The 19,048-nt window shown below is 41.3% G+C and overlaps 1 protein-coding gene across 1 annotated transcript; it reads right to left on the bottom strand.

The window, feature by feature from the left end:
* Positions 1-4,157: 4,157 nt before the first annotated feature.
* Positions 4,158-5,186, bottom strand: LOC147641663 (uncharacterized). Its single transcript, XM_086816224.1, has 4 exons — positions 5,079-5,186; positions 4,895-4,975; positions 4,702-4,806; positions 4,158-4,620 (listed from the first exon to the last, which is right to left on the bottom strand). Exons 1-4 carry the CDS (start codon positions 5,175-5,177, stop codon positions 4,450-4,452), a joined length of 456 nt encoding a protein of 151 aa, XP_086672350.1. The 5' UTR covers positions 5,178-5,186; the 3' UTR covers positions 4,158-4,449.
* Positions 5,187-19,048: the final 13,862 nt, after the last annotated feature.

Below are 19,048 nucleotides of genomic sequence, written 5' to 3'. Positions count from 1 at the left end.
AAGAAAGATTGGGCATACATTTACGCCGGAATCTTTAAAAGAATTGAAGATTGAATGCAAAGGATTCCTTACACAAGAGGAGAAAAAGTGCTTTGAGGAGATGCTATCAAAACATAGTATGGCCTTTGCTTTTCAACCCCATGAGATTGGATGTGTGGATCCTAATGTTATTTCTCCAATGGTTATTTTTACTATGCCTCATGTACCTTGGAACTTGAGACCTATTTCGATTCCCAAGGCTCATTTGCCAAAGTTGATTGAATAATTGAATGAAAAGATTAGCCTGGGTATTTTGGAGCCTTCTTGTGCTCCATATTCAAACATGTGGTTACAGTGCGAAATAAAAATGGAGCTTTAAGGTTCATACAGGATATGAAACTGCTGGTGAATAGAGTGACTATCATGAATGTTGGTACAGGTCCAATTGTGGATGAATTTGCATAAGCTTTTGCAAGAAGAACCATTTATTCTATGGGTGATCTCTACTCTTGATATGATCAATTTCAATTGGATATTGGTAGCAGGGATTTAACAACTATGAGGACATCTTTGGGTTTGTTAAGGATGTGTATCTTACCTCAGGGAGCAACCAACTCGATTGCGCATATGATGAACGGGATGAACAAAGTCCTTTGTGACTTTATACCACGTGTCACTATGCCTTTTCTTGATGATGTGGTGCCTACAAAAGGGTGCGAAGAAGACGCTAGGGATGAGACAATGGATTCAAGAGGGTTTGTTTTTGCAGATCATATTACCAATTGTGAAAAGATCTTATCCAGGTTAGAAGAGGTAAATCTTACTCTTTCTGAGCCAAAATCAGTTTTTGGAGTCAAGGAAGTTTTGATTGTTGGCCATATGGTGGGTCTTATGGTCAGAGGCCTTCTCCAACAAAAGTGGAAGCTATACAAAAGATAAAGGAGACTTGTACTTCTCTTATAGAGGTAAGAAGGTTTTTGGGTACATGTGTTTTCTATCTCATATGGATTCCACACTTTGCACATGTAGCAGATGCACTATAATACCAGTTGCTCATAAAAGGTCAAAAATTTCACTGGGATAATTCACATACAAAAGCAATGAAGAGGTTAAAACATTTGTTGCTGTTTGCTCCTACATTGAGAAAAATAAAATATGCATGTGGAAGACCTATCGTCGTTACAGTGGTCCAATAGGAATTGGATGGGCAATTGGGCAAGAAGATGAAGAAGGAAACATGTATGCATTAAGGTCAGGAGCCAAAGTTTTGAGTCCTCATGAATGAGGCTATCCATGGGGAGTAGTCACTGCATTGAAGTGTGATAAAGAATATTTTATTGGTGCTACAGTGGTTATAGAGATAGATTGCCTACCTCTACTTGGGATGATTGCTAGTTGCTCAACTCCTGATATTGCTATGTTGCGGTGGATTGCTTACATCAAGTCTTTAAACCTAGAGTTTTGGCATATAGAGCCTTGAGAACTAAAGCCACAAGTGCTGTATGCAGGTTTTTGCTTGATGATGTTATTTGTAGGTATGGCTGTGTTGGTAAGATCATTGCTGACAAGGGTGAATTAGATTTAGATGAGGCTAGAGATTTCTTTGCTCGTATGGGCATAAAACTAGCTCTTACTACTGTTTATAATCCTGAAGGTAATGGTAAAAGTGAAAGAGGACATCCACCTATCATTAAAGCTTTAGAAAAAGCATGTAATGGGAAAATTGGAGAATGGCCTAGACTTCTACCTTATGCATTGTGGGCTGATCATACTACAGATAGTACTGTGACAGGTTATATGCCATCGGAGCTAATGTATGGTCAAAAGCCGCGGTCATGTCTACAGAAGAAGCGATTTTGACATGGAACATTTTGTCTTGGGAAACAGGTTTGAACTGGGAAGATTTGTTGGCCTTAAGGATTCAGCAGCTTGAGTGGCGTAATAAAGATATTGAGGTTGCTAAGATTAAATTGAAGCAAGGTTGAAGAACAAAGGTGTGTTTGATAAAAAGCATAGATTGCGTGCTACACAAATCAAAGAGGGAGATTGGGTAATGGTGTTGATGTGGGGTTTGGGATATTCCATTAAAAGACATTCTTTGGTTATATAATGAAATCATAGAAATGTAAGATACTTTAGGTATTACATTGATAGCTATATAGCACCAATTTACCTCTCCAGCCAAGAGCATGTCTGTAGACTGAAATCAATATACTTTTCTATTCCAGAGTGTTGAAATTGATGTTTATTGGTCCTCAAGGCTACGTCGGCAACGTTTTCAGCCTTGCGTTAGTGGTCAGATTTGCTCCATTTTGACGTTTTAGATCTGCGTTTTCGCAGCCAGGTTTCAGCCCTTGTTCCCTCTCACATCGGGAGCACAATTCAGCCCCCTATAGTCCCTTGAAGGCCATCTGCAATCCCACATCGAGATCGGATAACAAGGTGCATTCAGATCAGCCCATGAGAGGTGCTTCGTTTCGAAGAGTTACCGCGGCGACAATCCCCATCGAGTCAGAGTGTTGCATTTAGAGGTATTGCATTTGTATTGCAGTCCATTTTACGTAATCAAAAGCAAATACCACATCGGAAACGGTGTGACAAGTGCAGCAAGGAAGGTAAAGAAGATTTGCAAGTGTGAAATCTAGACCCTGTCAGCATTCTCTTCCCGTTGTGCCTGACACCGCAAGGGCTGCATTGCGAAGGCATGATCATGGCGGCAGGCTCGCTTGTTGCCTTCTAACCGCGAACCCGATCTCCACCGGTTGCCTCGGCTACGACAGATTATTTCTCTTTAGGCTCCTTCTGAAGTAGCAAGCTTGACTCCTCGTCGCCATAGCTTCAGCAAACGATCCTGGAAAGCTCTGATACCAATGTTATGTGCGGAAGCGGTTTGCGCGCCAAGATCATCATCCTCTGCATCTACTACGTATATACGCCTCAACTCTGCAAGATCTCATAACACACGGCTGCTGGCTATTGCCCTTTTATGACAGCTTAGAGGCTGGTCCAGCGACTGTGCACATGACACCTATTTTATTCTATCCGGGGATTGTAATGAGCGAGTCGCTAATTTTCCGATAGATCGACCCATATAAAGCACTGCAGTGAATCAGAAACCAACACCTACCACCTACAACGCCTATCATTGGGCACACTCACTACAACACATGTGATCTGCATGCAACCCTAATACCCTACTGTCCCACTACACATTAGCTTGCCAAATTACGAGCCATTAAGAAAAAATCCAAAAATATAAATATTGAAAATTACAAGACTTAGAGTATCGTACCTAGGTTCCATAATGAAACTTTGTTTCTGCAATTGGTGAGCAATTGGTACATGGTACATGGTACTTGGTACTAGATATAATGCTTGGTACTTGACTTGGGATCACTCTCAGTAATGAAACTTCGTACTTTCAATCTATACATGGTACATGGTACCAATCGGCCGGTCTAACTTTTGCGGAATCTCAAACATGGAAACAAAGATAACTTTTCAGTGTTAGATTTGGTATTTGTACTTGATACTTGATTTGGTATCAGGTTCCATAATGAAACTTAGTTTTTGCAATTGGTACATGGTACATGGTACTTGGTACTAGATTTGGTGCTTGGTACTTGATTTCATATCAGGTTCCATAATGAAACTTCGTACTTACAATCTAGCCAATAAACCAATAAACATGAAAACAAAGAAAACTTTTTAGTGTTAGATTTGGTACTTCGTACTTGGTACTTGTTTTGGTATCAGGTTCCACAACGAGACCTTGGCCGTATTAGCTTATGACGAGTTTTATAATTTGAAATCACGTGCTTTGAAACTTCATAGTTCGGATCTTTGAACTTGAAAGTTAGCTTGAGTCGATACGTAGTGTAGAATCTGGTAACTCTGCAAAAACTATGGAAATCAAAAGCTTGTTAATGTTAGAGCATAACATACGAAAACAGTCACTGAACTGCGATTTCGCTCTATCTAGCTTTCCAAGAGCTTTTGAGAAATTGTTGATGCCGTATGCACATCTGTGATAATTATTGAATTTCATGCACATTTGTAATGCTAAAATATAAAGACAAATAAATAACGTTCTGGCAGATACTTTGACTAGTTAACTTATCGACAAATAATTAATTCTTTGACAATATAAAAACTCAATATTGATGCAACAAACACACGTCAATATATATCATCAGTAAATACATGTACATGTGGATCCAGAGTGTGTGGCGATCAATCCTCAAGTATACAAAACAAGTCTCATCCTCACATATGTCTATACAGTGAACAATGATGAATCCTCGCATATACAAAACAAGTCTGATCCTCACATATGTCTATACAATGAACAATGCTGAGTCCTCGCATATACAAAACAAGTCTGATCCTCACATATGTCTATACAATAAACAATAATGAATCCTCACATATCTAATACAAATCTCATCCTCAAAAATATATAGCAGATCCCTAGGTATGATCGCTATGTGAGCTAGAGCTAGACGAGTCACTCCCGTCGCTCTCGTGACCACGGCCACCCGCACCACCTCTGTCCCCACCGTCGCTCCTCTCAGCCTCTCGGCGTCGCCCCTCGGCCTCCTGTCGAGCCACCTCTGTCATGTCGGACTCGCCGTGCTGCTCCTGCATTAGTAAGTGAAATCAAATAAGAATATATTACAGTTAACATCAAAATAAACTACAAAACAAAACAATGATACTCACAAGTGGGTCTAGCCGGTCAGTAAGTGTCGCCTGCAGAGCGCGGTAGCCGTAGTATGTAGCATACTCCATCTCCTGCGCAGTAGGTGCACGACCATAGTCCTTGGTCTGTATCGAGACAGAACCAAAGACTTGTCAGTAGCTTCATACAATAATATTACCTTTGAAAGTTAAAATTTGAACAGTCTATACTCACGAATGTAGCCACAAATCCATCTCGTCCCATCCGGCCTAGTCTAGACGTGTGACCAGCCTGCACTCTCTTTCGGGCCGCCTCCTGTATAAATTTGATCAAGCAAAATAACATAGATAAGAGAATAGTTAGAATCAATCTAGCAAAGTTGATATTAATTCTAATATGCGTTAGCAAAGGCACACACCTTCTGCTGAGGGAAAGTGGTGCGCAGACGTCTCTCCTTGCGGAAGTACTGCCATGTCTCCATGCACATATCGAGCCTCCTCTTGTTTGTTTCTACCATACAGTAGCGTCTGTTTAATTTTCATATTACAACAAGCGTTAGAATATATCATAAAACTTGTTAGATTTCAATGTTTTACTGCTCTTATTAATTTTTTTAACTTTGATCATTTTATGAATGTCTCATGTTTTCTTGGTACTTGAAAATCAGATTCGGAGTCAATTTCAGACCGATCAGAGGGCACACCGCCACCTCCTACCCGTGGTGATTTTGGTGCAGGAAGTTCCAATACTACACATGGACCCGTTTAGGATGATTTCTACTACGATGAGACTATTATATGCTAGTGCGATCGTTGTCGTGGCACATATCGGAGGCCACGACGAGAGTGCTTTTCGCATCAGACGACCACCACCTGACGAGCGACATCGACCTATGGTATGTGTTTGCTCTCTCTTAGTTTTATTATTGGAAATTTTGTAAAACAAATGCTCATATATATAATGCAACCATATTATATATGTAGGTATCTTCGCTTGACGACGAGGATGACTTCACTATCAGTGGTGCACATGTCCCTCGCACACGGCACGGACAGGTCATTCTTCAATTGCAGCTCGAGGTTTCTCGATATCCTCTACCTCCTGCTTTGGAGGCTGAGATGGGTGGAGATCATCCGTCGCCTGATCATTTGCATTCTCTAGTACAGACGTATGATCAAAGAAGATACGGAGGATGGCAGAGAGGATCACTACCATTAGATGGAGTGGTTTTTAGCTTCTGGGGCAATCGCTACATGATTGCTCTATCGACTATCAGTGGAGCAGGACGAGGCCTCTTTATTGCACAGGATTTGCATGTGCCCCCTCGTTCAGAGGTCACCCTGATGTCTTTTTGTGGACCTATATATAGATGGGGTACATGGCATCAACTTACTCGCTACATACAAAGCATGAGCACTTATGGGCTATATCTCAATGCAGCCTCTCTTTCTGATAGAGGGATTAGACATGCAGAAGGACAAAGACTCTATGTTGATGGAAGACCTTATTCTCACAGAAACATAGCAGGTTTAATCAATAGTAGTCGCGGGATGAGTGCAAGGACCAATTGCACGTTTGTGGAGTGTGAGAATAACCATGAACCAGGACATATGAGCAAGGATGTTGAAAGATACATAGTTGTCAATGCTATTAGATCATTACGTGCTGGTGATGAATTGCTAGTCAATTATGGATGGTGTAGACCACCACGGGTGCCCTTAATAGATGAGGGTTGAGAGCTATATTGCATACAATTCCTAATGTTATTTTGGTCTCTTGTACCCTAATTCTACACCTTAATTTGCACCACGTTCTCTATTGTCTCTAATGTAATTTGATAATCCTCTTTCATTGTCTCAAAATGTTTTGTATCTGTGATAATTATTGAATTTCATGCACATCTCTCTCCTCTTTTATATAGAAGCATGCTACTGATACAATCTTCTTTACCTTTAAATATGTAGATTCCGGAATATGATGTTGATGATGTTGCAAATCAGCGTTCGCATGATGTATATCATATGTCAACAGAGTGCATGAGGGTCCTACGTAGGAGTGATCATGATGCATATGCAAGACTAAAGGAACAATATTCAAAGGACTTTAATGGACGTGATGATATCTTTGATAACGACGATGGTATGTCTGATTTTATCGAAGATTGGTATCAAAATGATGAAGGAGTGATATTCCCGCCAACGAGAAGTATCTTCGAGAAGAAGCTCTAAAGCGTATCTACGAGGGAAGCCAGCTGTGACACGGCTAAGTGCAAGCTTACTTATTCTTAATCTTCAAAACCGTTTTGGATGGAGTAATCTATCCGTTTTAGCACTATTGAAGTATGTAACAATCTAACATATTTTTTCTACATTCTAAACATGTTTGCTTGTCATTGATCATATCTTTAATGAACTTGCAGGCTACTCTCTCAGAAGTTCTTGCCGACAAGCAATTCCCTTCCTACATCACATGATGAGGTGAAGAAGATGATAAGTAGTCTTGGGCTTGACTACTCTTCTATACATGCATGTCCCAACGATTGTATTTTATATAGAGGTCAGTACGAGGACAGTGTGATGTGTCCTTGGAAAATGTCAGACACCTCATTACAAAGAGGAGAAAGGTAAGGTCCCTAGAAAGGTATTGAGGCATTTTCCCTTGGCTCCGCGTATAAAACATATGTTCCAAAGCCCCGAATTAGCTAAGCTTATGACATGGACGGCGGATCACAAGAGCAAAGATGGAGTAATGCGAATTCCGTTGGATAGTCCTGCATTTGAGCATATTGATTTGCGATGGCCAGATTTTCAGAAGAACCACGCAATTTAAAGATGGGTGTAGCATTAGATGGTGTGAACCCATTTTCTATGAAATCAAGTAAATGGTCTACATGGCCCGTGGTATTGATTAACTATAATCTACCCCCATATCTTAGCATTAAGAAGGAGCATCTAATCCTCTCACTCTTAATTCCGAGAAAACGACAAGTTAAAGATCTAAATGTTTATTTGGCCCCTCATCGACGATCTTCAAGAGCTGTGGAGAGGGATTGATGCCATAGACATGTCCAGAAGCATTGGTCAAAGACAGATCACTGTTGTGGAATTTTAGCATGGACTATCCACGACTATCCATGATATGGTTTTTGCTCAGGTAAATGGTTTAAATATGTATATTATCTCATATGTTTGCATGACTTTTATTGTGATCTAATCACCTTTGTTATGTTTTCCATGCAGGGATATGTACCAAGGGTTATAAAGCTTGTCCAATTTGTGGTGATTGGTTAAGATCGACGTATAGCAAGAACCTCGGCAAAAATATATATCTTCAGCATAGACGATTTTTATCTGACGATCATTATCTACGAGACAGAAGGCAAGCCATATATTTCAATGGAAAGCTAGAAGAAGGGAGATGTCCAATACCAATGACACCGAAGGATTGGTATCTAAAGTGGATTGTTGGACCTGCTATCGATCCGCAGTCGGAGATCATAAGCGGCGATGATGACGACGCTGAGAAGAAGCGAGCGAGAGGAAAACGTGCTCTAGCTTCAAGCCCTTCGATATGGTATACGTTGGAATATTGGAAGGATCTGAAGATATGTCATCTTCTTGATCCTATGCATATATTCAAGAACGTTGGTCATTCGTTATGGCAACACCTCGTTGGCTTGAAAGACACAGTGTGACGGCAAGAAACGACTTAAAGGATCGAAACTCAAAACCCAATCTATAGTCGCTTTATGATGAAACTCGACGTGAGACAACCTACGAGCCTGCCCCATGGGTACTTACGACAGAAGAGCTTCAGACTATCAACAGGAACATTCAGTTGATTTGTACGCCTATAGGATATGGAGCATCTTGTCGAAACATGTTCACTCTAGATGAAAAGAGCTTGTCTGGCTTAAAAACGCATGATTGGCACAATTTCATGAAGGTAAATCTATCTATTTTGTGAAGTCAGTATCTATTTGGTGTAAGTATCTATTTTATGGCATGTTTTGTTGATCGGATTAATCGTGTATGCAGCATGTTCTACCCCTTGTTATTGATGGATGTACTACAAGAGGAGTCCGAGATGTAATATATCGCCTTGGATTGCTTTATTTATTGCTCGTTAATTTTTAGGGTAAAATTTAATTTGATATGTTCTCAATTTAAAGACATCACTAATATCTTCTTCCTTTTACTGATAGATGGATTACATCTAAAGAGATTGACAAAGGGTCAATTCCACAAAAGAAGCGTGAATGCATAGAGCTTGTTTGTTTAATGGAAAAGGAACTTCCAACCTCCTTTTTTGATATCCAGGTTCATCTTCTAATCCATCTAGTGGATGAGATAGAGCTCGCTGGTGTTGTGAGCACTCGATGGATGTTTTGGGCCGAGAGATTTATGGGAGTATTGAAAGGTTATGTACGTCAAAAGGCAAGACCAGAGGGCTCTATGGCGGAGGGATGGATGCTTGAAGAGTGCATGTATTACATTTGTGAATACCTTGAACGAACCGATTCTGAAGCTCCACGTGTATGGAAAAATGAGGCATCTTCTACCATGTCAGACGAGGTATTGTCCGGTAAAGGAGTCCCTTTTCGACTTAAGGTCCAAGATAAATTGGATATTTCTACTTTCATTGCCTATAACAGCGAATGCATGCAACAATTCGTTGAAGAGTACGAGGAGGAACTTGCAAGCCCCCCACGAGTTGGTAGACGTAAGAAGAGGAGATCTAGACGTCAAACCAATGTAAATATCAACGAGGACGTACCTACTTTCATGGATTGGTTATACACCCATATGCAACGGGAAGTTAGTGATCATGAACCACTCTCAACGGAACAGAGAGAGTTTATGATTGGGTGTGAAAGACAGGTAACTTTTTGGGTTTTGAAGACTCTGAACTAAACAAGCGAATTTCATTCTTTTTAATAATGTTTTTATTGGTCCAGGCTCGAATGTATACCAACATGTGGGCTTATGGACAACATCTTCGGATAAAAGCCATTGACGACTCACGTCTAACTCAGGATTCTTGCGTTGTTGCCTCTTTCAAGCAATTATCACGTGCCAGTTCAAGAGACACGAATCTTGTCGACAGTGATCTTGGTTATGTGGGAACCATAGTCGGCATTTATGAAGTATCGTATCGTGTCTTCAAGCAGGTAAATGAAATCTCTCTTCATAAGCCAATGACATGGAGAATTTTTTAAGTTGTACATAATTCTAAAGTTTTGATTCGTGTGTTTTGATAGGTGGTTTTGAAGGTGGATTGGTTTCGTGCCGAGTATAAAGGCAATAATGCAACAATGAAAAGAGAACGGTCCGGATTTTGGTCTGTCGACTCGTCAAAGTTATTGCGTGCAACAAAAGAGCCTTACATTCTACCAACTCATTAAACAAGCGTTCTTTTACAAGAATATCGATGCTCATCCATGGTGGCAAATTGTGCATGTCCAGCCTAGAGGTCGATACTTGTTTGATAGCGTTGACCCTAAGGAAGGGAATCAGGATGAGATGATTACGTCCTCGAGCCTAGACACATCGACGTCAGAGAGGTGTAGAATTCTTCTCGTCGATCATGATGACATTGTAGACGATGAGAACGACAACGATCCAGACTCTGACGCCACAGACACTGAAGAGGAAGAAATAATGGATGTCGAGCCGGAGAAGGAAATGAACGTCAACACAGATTTAACGACGGAGGAGTTCGAAGAAGTCAACAAGGATGATGAAGATGAGATTTTATTGATGGTTAATCTCAGAGATAACGATGAGGACTATTAGTCTTACCTATCAACTCACGGATCAACCTATGCTAGGTAAGATTTAATCTCAATGTAATTCATTGTGAGGTCATGATTTTTACTCTTTCAAAAAGTTACTAACAAGGGTGGGTGGTGGGGAATCTCGTGGGGGTGATAGCCCCATATGGCTAGTGTCGGGGTTCGATTCCCCTCAGACTCGTTTTTCTTTCTCTAGTTGAGTGCAGGGCAAACTTGACTGAACCGTTCCCAGTGGTGACAGATTACAGATTTCTTTACACTGATCGTGATCCACCTCAACCTGATCATTTGGATTGCTACATTCAGAGTTGCGATTTGCAGACAGTTCATAAGCAAATCAATCCCAGTTCGACAACCATTCATCGCCAACAGACCTGCGTTTTCAATAGTATATAACTTTTCACCATGTGTAACTTTTGGTCTCATAGGTCATTTTAGCCTTTTGAAGACGTAAATATAACATTTCATTTCATTTTGGCCTTTTGAACCACCGAGGTGGCGAGTAACGCCACTGAATGTGCCCACTGACAAAACTGAAGAACAACTGAGAGTGTGCCCAGCGTCTGATAAAACCAAGCCTGCGCTCCCCGGCTGCCCTCGAGGAGCCTGCTGCTGAATCCCACTGGCTACGTAGCGTGTGGATAATATCCACCCAGATGTCTGCAGTAGATGAAGGTGCAGCGCTGAGATTGTGACGGCAACGAGCTCGCCAAACATTCCACAAAGCAATGATGACCAGTATGCAGAAGACCTCATCTCGGTACTGAGGAGCATCATGCTGCGCATCAGCTCTCCGTATCATGCTCAAGCTCCCTACAAGATACGCTGAATCTGTGAGCATGAATACTGTATCTGTAGCATCCCCGTCATGGAACAAATGACTGCCTGGAAAATGCATCAACCACAAGACTGCTCCCCAAGTAAGAAAGCCAAACTGAATCCCTGCTCTGGATAGAAATGGATCCGTATGTGGGCAGAGGAGTCCTGCTCTATATCGATGATGAATGACAAGAATGCATACTTGACAATAATGCATGTGCCGGACTCATCAAAATAACCCCACCAACCCTGATGCTGTGGCAGTAGAGTATCACCTCGCATGACCGGATCCCACAAATCCGGAATGGCAGACTCAATCTCAACTATCCTGGGCTGAATACCCCGGCAGATATCATACCCCTCTGCGAGCATATCTGCTGGCAATAGTCTATCACGACACCAAGTGCGCATAGATCTCGCTGGACCTGCATCCCAAATCGCCCAGTCTACATGCAATCTCTGCCCAAGCTGCTGGGGTCTCTCTCCTGAATCATGACTTGCTGGAATGGCGACCAAGGCATTCCATACAAGAGACTGTCGCTCGATCTCCTCTCTCGAGCGAAGAGAGCATCGGAGTAAGCACTCTCGAAGAGAACTCCAAATCTGTAACAATGAACGCCCAAAAGGTGCCAGATGATCTCTATGCAAAGGTGCATCTGTAAACAAATAACGGATCCCTGGAGTCCATGTGTGCATGTCTCTGACACCAAAGCTAGGAGTGACTGTAGTACTGAGCAGGCTAGTACAAGTCAGCCGAGGAGGTCTCAGAGAGCCTCGCATCTGCCAGACCACTTTGTTCCTGTCGTGGATTTTGTTTTGCTGACAGACAGTGGTGAGTCTTCTTGCTACAAAGAGGCCATGCTAGCAAAGATAAGACTCAGTGGGAGCTTGAGATGAAGAGTGAGTTTTCTAGCATTGAGAAGAAAAGGCCATTTTTTGTTACTGGAGGCCCACCCCGCTGAGCCACACACGCCTCCTCCCTTCGCATCTGCATGAGACTTTGGAGTCACCCACATGTGAGCACCCTCCTCAATTAAAAAGGCCTTGTTTTTTATTTGTCAACAACGAATGTGGGACCCCTTTACCATCAGGCGGGTGGCCAAGAGACAGCGCCAAAGTGACATAGGGCACCATCCAACTCCAACAACTTCCACCACGGTGGGTAACAGCTATCGGCAAAATTCACCTCTCTCAGCGTCCCCATCGGGAGGGAGTTGAAACACTATAGTCAAGAGCGCCAACGCTCTCTCTGAATTCTTAAAACCTCACAAGACGCCTTCTTTTAGCTTAAATACCCTTCAAAAGTCACGCAAAGCATGGCATATGGGTTTTATTAGAAGCCACGTGTCATCCGAAGAAGGGCCTCCTTCCTTAGAACTTCAAAAAACACTTCAAAAAGGCCCTTTTTCCCCTTCCTTCAAATGCACCTTAATTTTTTACCACAATATGCTATCGAGGAACAGTAACGTCGTGCAAGAAGACCCCCTTTCCAGCTACATATTACAAAATCATGTCCATCTTTCGAGCTTTCAAGGCCATTTTTTCAGCTATGGCAAAATTGATTTGATACAAGACAAAAGAAAACCCACTTTTTGAAGGTCATTTTCAAATCATTATAACTGCTTATCACTATTCAAACTCTGATTTGTAAAGCACATACTATAGATTATACACCTCTCTTCAAAATACCTAATCTTGTCCACTTGATGAGCTGCAAACACACTCGTATCACCAAAAACAATGACTACCAATCTACAACATGTAGTTTTCTAGCTTCAAACTAGCATATCTTGAACTCAAGAACTCCAATGGCTAAGCTATAAAGCTAAGCCTGGAAAGCACACTTAGGATTGCAAATAAACTTATAAACCAATGTTTTTTGCCAATCTCAACTCTTCCCACTAGCAAGCACCAAATGGACTATATTGGCCCCAAAAAACCACATATGGCATACATATCCCATCCATAGCTTCTTAGACTTGTATCCAGCACTTGCACTAGCATTGCCCCATCATCTGGCCAACACATAAGCATGTGTTTTTAGCACTTCCTTGGGTCGGTAGGGTTTCGATATACCAACATATATATACACATGTAAAAACGACAGGGGAATCATACACTCTAGCATATCAGATGATAGGATGTATATTCCAAGCACTTGTTTTGATAGGCAAAATGACCGTTGATAGGAAGAATAGACATCAATTTTAGGCGCTGATACTAGACACATTGTCCTTATTATGTAAGTCCACCAACCTTTTCAATCGCAAGTTGACAAACAGCTGGCAAGCAGCAGCTCTTGTGAACATTTTAAAACCACACTGCATAGAAGTTATCAAAATCACATTTGGAATCAATTTCAAATCCTCTGAATACAAGAATTAGGGTCAGAGTATCACTTGTGTGTCGTTGCAAACTCTCTTCCAACCTCTGGAAATAGAAGTTAACAACAAGCTAAGCTCTTTCGATGCCTAAAACCACCATTGACCGAACCTCTATCTCACCCTCTTGCCCATACATACCCTACCAAAGGGCCTCTTCTCCCTTTACCCAACAAGGCACCCTTCCATCCCCCAAAAGCTTCCCTACCTAACCATAAGACTAACCTTGGACCTCCCAAATCTAATCATACCTCGCACTCTTGCTGCCTCTTTAATCAACCATTAGGAAAATTTTGGACTCAATTTTGGGCCTTTTAAGCCTCTAGGTGTTATATGGAATATTCCATATAGGCCAATGGGAGTAAGGCTTCTGTAATGGACCTTTTGAGGTCAAATTTTTAGTGGTAAGCCCATAACTTTTACATATGAACTCCAAATTTGTCGAAATTCGACGTGTTTGAATCCTCTTATTGAGATCTTTCCAATGATATGTTACATGGTATAGTTTTGAGAAACACAAAGGGTAGTTATCCAAAATCCCCATTTTTGAATTGATTGATGTCTAGGCATTTCTTACAAGGCCCAAATTTGAGTTCAAATTTTTCCTAATGCGCCCCACCAACCCTACCCCTCCTTGCTTCCTGCTTCACAATCAACCCTTCCGCCAAGCTCTCCCCCTTCCAAGAAACCTAAAATTCTTTCCTCCCCATCCACTCAACCACCCACTCCTACTCTATCATCCAAATACCCTCTTAACCGCATCCATAACCTCTTCTCACCAAAATTCTCACTTAGCTCGGGCTTCAAATCTACCGCCAATTTGGAACAACCTTACCATAAAAACCATAATGAAGGCAAGGCAAGAAAAGGGAAAGAGAGGAGGGACTAGGGCTTTCACAACCCACCTCTTGGGTGTACCTACTTTCCAAAAAGTCCCCCCCCAACCTATGGTCACATACTAGATCTTACCCTACTTCCACCTCAAACTTGGCAGTCAACTTCCTCGCTTGGCGGAAACCATAGAAGAAGACACAAATTTTGGCTTCCACTCACCAACCCGCACGCCTACAAACTCTTGATTTTTGGTAAGCAACTGGTCCACACTTTTGATAGAGCTATGTTTAATCTCTTTGTGCACAATCTCACTTCACAAACCCCCATACACAATGAAAATAAATGTTTAGGCTTGGGCCTCAAGTATATTACCCCCCCCCTCTCCAAATCCCTTACCCGTAGACCTCTTAGAAGCCCATGATGCAATGGATAGAAGCCTTCAACTTCACAAATCCTTCAAAACTCACAAGACAAGCTCACCTTCACCATATAAAACACATAATCCCTCTTAGATGCCTCCATCTCTAGACCCTTGCCAACTAGCTATATCACTCAACAAACCCGGCTCAACCTTGAAAACTCGTTAAACCTTTACAAACCCTCCCAATCCAAGACTCCTAAACTCATACATTTAGCCCTCTAATCACTCTCCCAATCCAAGACTCCTAAATTCATACATTTATAGCCCTCCTAAGGACAACTCCATTAACATCAAACAAGCTGATAAAACCCTCGAGCTAACCTTTCTATCTTCAGAGTGGTATACCAAGGAAGGTCTTAGGCAACTCAATGACACCACTACATACCTACCCATCTCCTTGCAATCCTCAAGCTATCTTTCCTCTCTCCTTTGCTATCCTCAAGCTATCTTGCCTCTCTCCTTTGCTCCATCCTTCAAAGATTTACCCTTCTTCCATGCATGGATAGATCCTCTCACTACTCTCTAAAACCTGTAAGCCCTGGCCTATCTACTTTCTTCCCAAACTTCACAAACCCTCCCTTTCTTCCTGTCCTATTTCCTCCGATCAAGGCTACATTTTTTAAAATGCCTCTAAATGGCTTCACCAAACGAACTATACCCCGTCCTTCTTACACATCAACAAAACCTTAAAGACTTGCTTTCCTTTATTCAGGATCTCCAAAACAAATATTTCCCTTCCTCTTGCCTTCTTTTTACCTTTGATGTATGCTCCCTATACCCTAGCATCCCAATGAACCAAGGCCATGAAGCCCTAAAACTCTTCATTTGCACCCACTTTATGCCTTCTAAAGTTGAGTTTATCATCTCACTTGCAACCTTAATCCTCTCACACCACTATATCTCTTTCAAAAATGGAGTGTGGAGGCAAATTAAAGGAACATCAATGGGATCCAACTTTGCAGTGATGTACCCTTGTCTATTCCTATGTCACTTGGAAAAGAAATCCACGCTCCTCCACCATACACACTTCGCGTATTTCAAGAGATACATAGATGATGCCTTTGGGTTTTGGAAAGGCTCTTCAAAATCTCTCTCCCTAGCTCTTGAAACTTATGCGGGACCTCTTCATAAACATATCAAAATAACCCCGTCCATCTCAAACTTTGAAGCCACCATCTTGGATATTTATTTCTTTAAGGGAAATTCCTTCCAGACCTATGGGATACTAGACTTCAACTACCACCAAAAAACTCTCAACGCCTACCAATACATCCATTGGATCTCCTGGCACCCTACCCATAAAAAAAGTGCCTTTATCAAGTCCAACCTCAAGATATTCATTCTAAGAGAGAGCTCTCTTCACTCCTACCTTCACATCAGAAGTATCTCCTTTTCTTACACTAAGAAAGCAGGATATCCTAGGAACTTCCTCCATAGAATCTTTAGCTCTATCTCCTACCAAGATAGAGATATACTAATTGCCATGAAATCTACCCCCAAAAACAATCTCCCCACTCTCTGGCCATGAAAGCAGCACAGAGCTTTGCTTCTGCTAGATGAAGCGTAGCGTACATGATAAAAGGTAGGTGTGTGTGTGTGTGTGTGTGTGTGTGTGTGAGAGAGAGAGAGAGAGAGAGAGAGAGTTGAAGCTGCCAATTCCTCTGTGCTCTTCTTTTTTTGGCAATTAAGAGAGAGTCATGCACAAAGACAACCATCTTAAGGCTCAACTTCTCCTTACTTACCCAATTTAACTCATATAATTTGATTTTTTTTCAACCGTGGTGACCTACTAGAAGAGAAGAACATTGTGATCCTCCAACACTAGAGGAGAAAACAAGTATACGAGGGAAAGACACATTCCATACAATTTATAAAACACCGTGAAGACGGTGCCACCTCACCACTGTACGTATGTATGGTTTTCTCTTTCTTTTTGGGCACCAACCCTTGAGCAAGTATTGCATTTCTCATGCTCTTTAAAAAATCGTGCTTATAAATTCTTGTTACTATTGACATATGCTAACTTCCACATTTTCTAATCTTGCAAGGTTTGGACATTTGAAAGAGTCTATACGAGTGCTTAAGATCAACCTTTGACACAAAATGTAGGTACATTACTTAACTTTTATATAAGGTTAGATTTCTATTGTGAAATGCGCATATAATATGTTTCCATAGTGATTGGTGTTGTGTGCTTAGGATGACTTGTCGCCCAGTCCAAGCCTGTTTGTCACTAATATGTACCACAAGTATCCTCAACAAAACATTAACTACAATCAAAGTGGGTTGCAACATTGGTTATCGTACAGGATACACTAGATTCTTGATGAGTGATCTAAGAAAATTTCTTACTGTACAAAAATCATCACAATAGCTATACAAAATCATCACAATAAGAGGAGTTGGGGGAGCTCACATTTTGACTAAATATGCCACCTTCACACCATTACTTATACTGCTCGAATCTATGAGTTACTTTGAACTATCCATGCAAAGTAACCATGGCACACTGGTTAATACCGATCCTATACTCCCGAATATAACAAATGTTTTGGCTCCTTCACCTTCCTCTCAATCCAACATCTTGTGCTCTAGAGGCCTCAGTGTAAGAGAAAGGGAGGGGAAGAGATGCCTAGATGAAACCAGGATAAGCCCAAATACACCTTTAATGGAAAGTGCAAGGTATGGATTTGTGGTAGTGGGATAAAAGCTATGTACAAATTTTTCATGTCTCAATGTACATCAAATAGATACTAATGGTAAGGCACATTTGCTTTCCCAATTACTAGCCTTGTCCCATTAAAGTGCATCATTTTTGCCTAGAAAATTGGCATAAACAAATGCTCTTACCAATCCTACGACGAAAAGAAACACCCATAGGGGGGCAAACAATTCCCATCATGATGGTCAATATAGCCCGAAACCACATTCCAGAGCAAGGAAAACTGGTGTCTAATCTAGACAAAGTGATTTGTATCAAATCAAAGCTTCAAAGACAAATTTGAGTTTAACTTGATGCAATTCATTGTGCAAGTTGTATACAAATCACTGAGAAAGGTACAAGAGGCATTGCTAAACAAGTACCCTACCTGCCAAAATGAAATATTTGTTCTTACAGTAATTTTGCATGTTGGCGTTCATTGAAGGTGATCTGTCGATGCACCTTCTCCAATGGCATGATCAATCGTCCCCCTATCAAGGGTTGTCAAATTGACCACCTGCTCATAGATTTAAATGGTTTCGGCTCTTCTCAAGGGGGGAATGAAGAATGAGCCTTCTGATCAACAAACCGTTTGGGAGAATAGGTTCCCAAGCTCCAATCCGTTTTTATTTGATGATAAAGTCTCTTTGAATCTTCCATATTTGTAAGTCATATCCTAGACGAATCAAGCCAGCTCAATAAGCATGTGAACTATGCTCAAAGGCTTCACTTTGGAGCCCCGTGTTTCTGTCCGGGTCATGATAGGAATGCGAAGCTTTTTGTAGAGGTAAACAAGCTCCACATCAAGGCAACACCTGCATGTAAATATAAGTATTGGCCTAAATTGATGGGAACAGTAGAAATTTTTAGGCACGTACTTTTCCAAGTCCCCTTCCACATGCTTTAAACTAAGCGGTATGTGTGCATACATATAGAAAGACAACGATATAGTTCACATACACATACACACTTGTATATATATACACATGAAAAAAATGACAGGGGAACCATACATTCTAGCATGTCAGATGACAGGATTTATATTCCAAGCACTTATTCTGATAGACAAAATGTCCCTTGATAGAAAGAACAACCGTCAATTTTAGGCCCTGGTATGAGACACATTGACCTTATTATGCAAGTCCACCAACCTTTCAATCGCAAGTTGACAAACAGCTCGCGAGCAATAGCTTGTGAAACCACACTGCATAGAATTTATTGAAATCATATTTGGAAACAATTTCAGATCCTCTAAATATGAAAATTGGTCAAAGTATCACTTGTGTGTCATGAACTCCTCTCCCAGCTTCTGGAAATAGAAGTTAACAAGAAGCTAAGCTCTCTTTCAATGCCTAAAACCACCATCAACAAAACCTCTATCATTAACACCCATCCTCACCAACTTGCCCGCACATAGACTACCAAAGGGCCTCTTCCC

Source organism: Cibotium barometz, chromosome 1 (genome assembly GCF_041138505.1).
Source record: "Cibotium barometz isolate CiBa-2024 chromosome 1, ASM4113850v1, whole genome shotgun sequence".
In the NCBI taxonomy this organism is placed as follows: Eukaryota; Viridiplantae; Streptophyta; class Polypodiopsida; order Cyatheales; family Cibotiaceae; genus Cibotium; species Cibotium barometz.
Note: the sequence above shows the minus strand (reverse complement) of the source record. Positions and strands in the feature narration are given on the sequence as shown.

Excerpts from the sequence above, each read along its gene's own strand:
- LOC147641663 (XM_086816224.1), bottom strand. The coding sequence starts at position 5,177 with ATGGTAGAAACAAACAAGAGGAGGCTCGATATGTGCATGGAGACATGG. Across the intron at positions 4,976-5,078 it reads CCACTTTCCCTCAGCAGAAG|GAGGCGGCCCGAAAGAGAGT; the intron begins GTGTGTGCCTTT and ends AAATTTATACAG. Across the intron at positions 4,807-4,894 it reads ATGGATTTGTGGCTACATTC|ACCAAGGACTATGGTCGTGC; the intron begins GTGAGTATAGAC and ends GTCTCGATACAG.